This window comes from Patiria miniata, unplaced genomic scaffold (assembly GCF_015706575.1).
Source record: "Patiria miniata isolate m_02_andy unplaced genomic scaffold, ASM1570657v1 HiC_scaffold_3, whole genome shotgun sequence".
Taxonomy (NCBI): Eukaryota; Metazoa; Echinodermata; class Asteroidea; order Valvatida; family Asterinidae; genus Patiria; species Patiria miniata.
This window is the reverse complement of record NW_024037069.1, coordinates 26,799,659-26,806,181: the sequence shown is the minus strand read 5'-3', so window position 1 is coordinate 26,806,181 and position 6,523 is coordinate 26,799,659. Positions and strand designations below refer to the sequence as shown.

The window sequence follows — 6,523 nt, the reverse complement described above, 5'->3', positions numbered from 1 at the left end:
ACGGGTAGCCTTGTGAACGATCCAGTGGATAAAATCATCATGTTGTGCGATTTTCTGAGGTTTCAAATTTAGTTATACAAAATGCAATGCTTTAAAAATCGTGATGATTATCTCGAGGATAGCGAAGAGAGGATTAGCGAAACATTTCACTGGCATTTGTTAGAAGAGAAAGACGATAATACCTTTTTCCCCACGTATGAATGCAAGTGGAGTAGTGGAGTTGTGTGGTTGAATCATGGACATGATTAAGCACCATGAACGGTGCCCTTGTCTTTCGGACTTTTCCCTAGACTTTCTCAAGTAAGAAGTGAACTTCTTTATTGATGACTCCATTACTCTAACCGTAATTCGGGCATTTAATGCAATGAAAACACTGACCACTTTTTTTTCATCATAAAATTTTGTTCGAATCAAAAATAAAGCAGGAGTAGATGTCCGGAAATTGGGCATGAAGTGTATTGTACATGCATGTACATGTGTGTATTGTACATGCATGTACATGTGTGTAATGCAGCGCGGCCCAGATTTTGGACACATACTTTTCTTCGGCATATTTTCCGATTTTTTGGCCATATGCCAGTTTCATCATCTAACAGTTAGCTCAGAATGGCGATCGTAAGCACAGAACTCTGTGGTTAGCAGGGGCTAGAGCCATGAGATTGGGCCCAGACACTTAAATGTTGGGTCCCCCCCCCCCCCCCCCGGGTCCCCCCCCCCCCCGGCCCCGCCCCATAGTGGACCTTTATCTCCTTGCCTAAACATTTTGGTGGAAAAAAAAAAACAGCTGAAGCTTAGCAAGCTAAATATGAATCATGGACCAATGAAAAGGGAATTTATGTGGTGTTCGGGGTTTTTTTGGGGGGCGGATGGGAATGATAAAGAACTAAAAAAAAAAAAAAAACATTTTTAAGAGAAACAAGACGAGGCAAACCTTGTAAAGCTGGTCCCAGAGTGCACAAAATTCTATTCGATTGATTCAGAATGGCTATTCACTGGAAGTCTTTTCATGCACCTGGTCCCAGTGGGTCGGATTTAGCCAATTCATTGGCGTTATGGGGTAATCCTATATGATAGCACTGCCCTGCTCACGAGTGACTGTAGGTCAGTAAGTCAGTCAGTCGGTTATTCAGTCAGTGAGATAGGTACAAAGGGAACACTAGGCTGGTCTTCTGAAAGCAGAAAAAACTGAATGCTTGGAAGTGGGCGATTATCCACACCTTCACGTTCTTTTGCAGCAATAAACTATGAAATCTGGCCACACTGTATAAATACAAGTTTATTGAAAGAAAAATTCACTTCCATTTGAATTAAAAAAGGTAATTCCACTTGAGTCACATGACTTAGATATGTTTATTCAAGTTAGGGCTGTGCATCAGAACCAGGTACCCGAGTACCCGACCGCTGATGTCAGGAATCGGTTCCAGATTATGGGATCGGGTATCCGTAACCAACTTTACAAATTGCTCACAAAGTTCTCGGACAATGAAAAAAAAGGTTTTGAATGGGGAATTTTCAAAATGAAAACCAGGCAACATGGGAAAACAAAACATAGTTCACGTTTATGACACTCACAAAAGTTGCAGTTTACACCGTAAAGCTATGCTCACTGTACAGTGTACACACCTGTATCTTGCTTATTGTAGTGCACTATTATCGTGCGGACCTTCATTAACAATCTAAAGAGCAATTTCCAAGATCTGAATTTTTGGGTCGGGTTTCTTTAACGTCAATCGGGTACCCGGTTCCTGTTTTACCCGTAAATGCACACCCCTCATTCAATTGCTATCTATTTTTTGGAAAGGACAGAGAATATATCTTAAGACTGAATTAAAGCATAGTAAACATTTTATCTGCTTATCTGATTTTTTTTTCAATGAAAGTAAATTGAAAGCAAAACATATATTAAGTACAGTTTTAATTCTTTAAGTCTCAATAAATTCTGTCCTGTATCTTGTTAACAGAAAAAAAGACAGAGTAATTGTATGGGACTGAATTTTTGACTAGTAATCTGTAGTCATATTCCATGGAAGACACACAGAGAGTACGAAAATACTCATGTTAAAATTGTAATTATGAGTAATTGTTGAAGTTGAGAATAGATGAGAATAAATATGAAAATAACTAGAAAAGTTTCATACATCATTCTTTCAGTGTCAAAACGAATTTGTGTAAAATAAGATTGTACATAAATACAGTTAAGATTTGGAGGTTTGCATGGTGAAGGTAGCAATAAGATAAAATTTTACGGTAGCACCATGTGACAAATCTCTTTTGTGAGTTTGTGAGGTTCTGAAAAGAACCGGGGAACTCAACATTTAGAATTCTAACGGTGAAGGGGTGTTATACATAAGTACAGTGTCTGAGAAATGTTAAACAAAATAGTCAAACCCACAGTCATGAGCTATCTTGGAACATTTACTGGGAAATTTGCAATTTGCAAAAGTCATAAAAAAATTGGCACTTCAGAACTTCTCAGGCCAGCGTTGATCTTTGATGTATCTCTCCCATCTGTTGGGCTGCACACCCGGAGTATCTAACCGATTTGATTCAATAGGTTTGATGTTCCTGGTGAACAACTAGGAGAAGCTTCTGAAGGAATAACGTAATCCTCTCTGGAAAGTAAACAAAAAAGTACATACATGTAGTTTGTCTCTGTCATGGCTAGTATCGGAGTGTGGCCAAGTGCTTAAGGTTGGTGATTTGCAATCAGAGGGTCAGGCGTTCAAATCCAGCTGCTGGTCATGTGTCATGTCCTTGGGCAAGCCACTTCACCCCACCTGCCTCTCTCCACCCAGGAGTATAAATGAGTACAGGCATTAGCTGGGGAGTGACCTGCGATGGACTTGTGTATGCTATTTCGCTCACTGTGCTGCCAATGAGAATGCTCCATGTTGATGGTAACATAAGACGTCATGACACTTTTGTCTAGTGTTATTACCTCCATGACGTAGCAACTGTGGCCACCTCTGAATCAGCTTGTCGTAGATGAATCTCTTGATCGGTATGAAGGATATAGCCACGACCGTCGTGACGACTACAGCGACGGGGTTGAGGTACACCGAGTAACCGATGAGGATCAGGCTGATGATCAGAAAGCTGATGGGAAACGCTTTGGGAACCTACAGCAAATAAAACCAAAAACCATGTCTGGGTCTGTTATTTCAAATGTGTAGACAAATTTTGAATAAGCATCCACACACGGCCTTGGTGCTCCTGTTACGTCCCAACTAGGCGATGGTCCCAACTTAGGATAGGACCATCCGAACCCCAACTTAAGAGTTCCAGTTGGAACATTAAGTTGGGACTGTCCCAACTAAGTTGGGGTCGATAGTCTAGTTGGGGCGTAACACACCTTTGTGGAGATAGAGTCTAAGAGAAGAGATCCTTATGGCTTACAATGGAATGGCTAAACATTGAGACCCTTGGCTCTTATACTTAATGAAATTATTCAATGATCTGTGCGGGCTTATGCACCACAATTGCCTCAAAACCAAAGATCATATAGCACCACAAGATGTTATACAATCTTTGCTTAAAACCACTTTTTTAAATTCCAAATTCCAGAACAGCACTCAGAATTCAATGTTGGATGTTGAGAAATGCTGTGGGACACTCTACTTTTGAAGAAAGTTGTGACAACGTGAAATCTGTTTTGTCAACCATATTTTTTGTTGGAAGGCCATGTTGGGGGGGCTCAAGACTTTTTGAAAATTTCATCCTTTATGCCCGTAAACAGACTGTTTTGTCCACCAATAAAGGGAACTGCAGAACCACTAATCAAATCCAGAGCCTGTTGTGTTTTCTTTTTGCCTTGGGTTTATTTTTTCCCCTTGGGTTTATTTTTTCCCCTTGTGAGAGATTATGCAAATTTCTCCTTTTCATTTTGCCCCATTTGTAAACATAAACCAAAGGGTTAACTGAACGTCAGTTGTACCTCATAAGGTCTCTCGATGTCCGGCACCTTTTTCTTCACAATCAGCAGCACGATGCAGGATATAGCTACCGACATCCAGCCGAAGGATGCTAGCTCCTTTAAGACGATGGTCAAGCCGTCAATGTGCATCATGATCAGGCTGATTGGAATCTTGACATATGAATAAAACCACACAATTGGTTGAGTTGCAGTGGCGGATCAAGAATTTGTCCAAAGGGGGTGATATATGATAGCACTGCCAAGCTAACAAACGACAGTCAGTCAGTCAGTCCCTCAGGTATAAAGATGACTATAAAGGCTGTCCCTCTTGGACCAGGAAAAAGTTGACTTGGCGTTAACAAATTGCTCTTGCACAACACCTTATGAAAATACTTCATCTTATTGCTCTCAGACTTTTTTGTTACTTATGACAACATTGGCTCACATGATAGAGTCATGTGAACAATACTAGGCCTACGAGACGATGGGAGGGCATAAGTCTAAGTGGGGTGGGGCCGAGTGAAGGTGTAGGGGCTGTTGGATCATGTTGCCATCTTACGTATGTCAGGAAGGCCGCAGTGGGTGTGTTCCTTTTGATGCTCAGCATAGACCAGATCTCTGGAGCGCAGTTTACTCGGGATGCTACCATCAAAAGCCTGGGGGAAAATGAACGGACAATCCTTGAACATAATTCCTGCTCCGCAGCTCTGTCGTTTTTATTTCATTTGTTTTAAAACAAACTATGGCAATTGCTATAAGCAGTTTGAAATCAAAATAACTGAATCCGCATTTGAAGCCATTTTAAGTTCAGAAAGAGTTTTCTAGTGGGATCCATTAAACCAAATATGAACATTTGTTGTTCTCATAAACGGGAACACACCCATGCCTGTGTAGGATCACTGAAATCATACCAACTTTATGTTTTCTTTTCCAGTCTTAAGCAAAAATTAAAAAAGGATGTATCAATTTGATTCCGCCTAATGTTTTTTTTTGTAGAATATGTAAAATAACAGATATTAGTTGATTAGTTTTTGCCATTCATGCACTAACTTAGGTTTATTATCTTTAAGCTTGACAGTGTGTGTCCATTTTGAAGGAAATTCAGCAAAGCTTTTTTTTGATGTTTCATATATGACAATATGACCCGGTATGTCCGGCTTTTGGTGTAGAATCGTACCTGCCACTTCCCATGATGAGCCCATTAAATGCGCCGAGTGTTGAAATAGCGACAGTCACAGGCATGAACCACGCCCATTTATCGCCGAGGACTCGACGGGCAAATATCTGTTGATGGTAAACAAAGCGTATCAGCAAACGCTTAACATTTCAAATAACAACCTTAACATGCATTTTCTGCTTACGAACTGGAGTGTTTTGTTCTGTGTGTGCTTAATACATGTATGTCCATGGACGAAGACACAAGTTTTTGTTTTGAGCAAAACTATTCTGCCATTAAAAAAAAATTGGCACAACCTATTTTTCTAATTTAAATGACTTCTTTTAAAAAGAGATTTACGTTGTATACTATTATTCTCGATGTATTTCCAATTTGGTTTGGGTGAAAATAACCAATCTAATTGGCTTTTCAAACTCTGATCTTCTCCTACCTTAAAGCTCATGGAAATTGCGATGGAAAACATTGGAAAAAGTCTTAATAATGATGCAGTTGCGCGAGGAAACGTGATAGGAAAGTGGCCCATTTTACCGTTGAGATGGACGGGTATTTAAGAACCTCTTCAGGCGTAAGAACAGTCAGATAAGACAGATTGATCAAGACATAGATGACTGTGATGAGAGGCAAGCTGATCAGCATGGCAAGGGGAACAGTCCTGAGAAATGGAAGAGGAAAGTAAAGAGTGTTGGAAGTGTCCCACTTCAAAACCGAAACTCTAATAAAACACATAGACATCAAGACAAGTTTACAATTCCACCTGTTAAATCTGACTGACCCCTTTCCTTTTCAGGCCCACTTTTGAACTGACCCGCCGGTCTTACAGCTGACCATTCATTTATGGGATCATTATCTAAATTTAAAAAGTTCGTTCTTGCCATATTCAAAAAAAGTGATAAAGATGACCCTGAATTGTTTATACCATGATAATGATTTTGAAAGTTGAAGGGTAGATTTTGCCTAAGTTTCAGTGCTGAGTTTGGGAGTTGCCACATAGTTGCTGACGAAACAAGATTTTATCCTTCTTTTGATTTTAATACATAGGCCTCCATGATCAATACCTTACCAGTTGGGATTCTTGATATCTTCGGCAATGAACGCGATCACAACCCTGTGTTCGTGAGAAGAAAATATCAGGCTTCTTAAAGTTGTAAAAACTTGTCATGAAACTTGAGGTGAGTCTCAAAAATTTCACTGAGGGAAAGTATTTAAATTTGTAAGTTCTCCGCATTTACACTTGGCAAAAAAAAATGTATCTGATATTTTATTATTTTAGAAATCACATGCATCCAGTAACTCCATTACCCTATAAAATATCAATGATTAAAAAGTTTTTAAAAGCTTCCGTCGAGTATCTGGTTATTTTTTTAAAATTATTTATTTACCCATTTGTTTATTTTTAAAAAAGTTGGGGGATTGGGTGTTTTTGGTTTATATTT

The 6,523-nt window shown here is 39.5% G+C and overlaps 1 protein-coding gene across 1 annotated transcript; it reads right to left on the bottom strand.

Moving 5' to 3' along the window:
* Positions 1 to 1,317: 1,317 nt before the first annotated feature.
* Positions 1,318 to 6,223, bottom strand: LOC119738483 (cystine/glutamate transporter-like). Its single transcript, XM_038213386.1, has 7 exons — positions 6,151 to 6,223; positions 5,619 to 5,742; positions 5,091 to 5,197; positions 4,473 to 4,569; positions 3,935 to 4,084; positions 2,939 to 3,119; positions 1,318 to 2,612 (listed from the first exon to the last, which is right to left on the bottom strand). Exons 2-7 carry the CDS (start codon positions 5,724 to 5,726, stop codon positions 2,548 to 2,550), a joined length of 708 nt encoding a protein of 235 aa, XP_038069314.1. The 5' UTR covers positions 5,727 to 5,742; positions 6,151 to 6,223; the 3' UTR covers positions 1,318 to 2,547.
* Between the last annotated feature and the right edge of the window lie 300 nt (positions 6,224 to 6,523).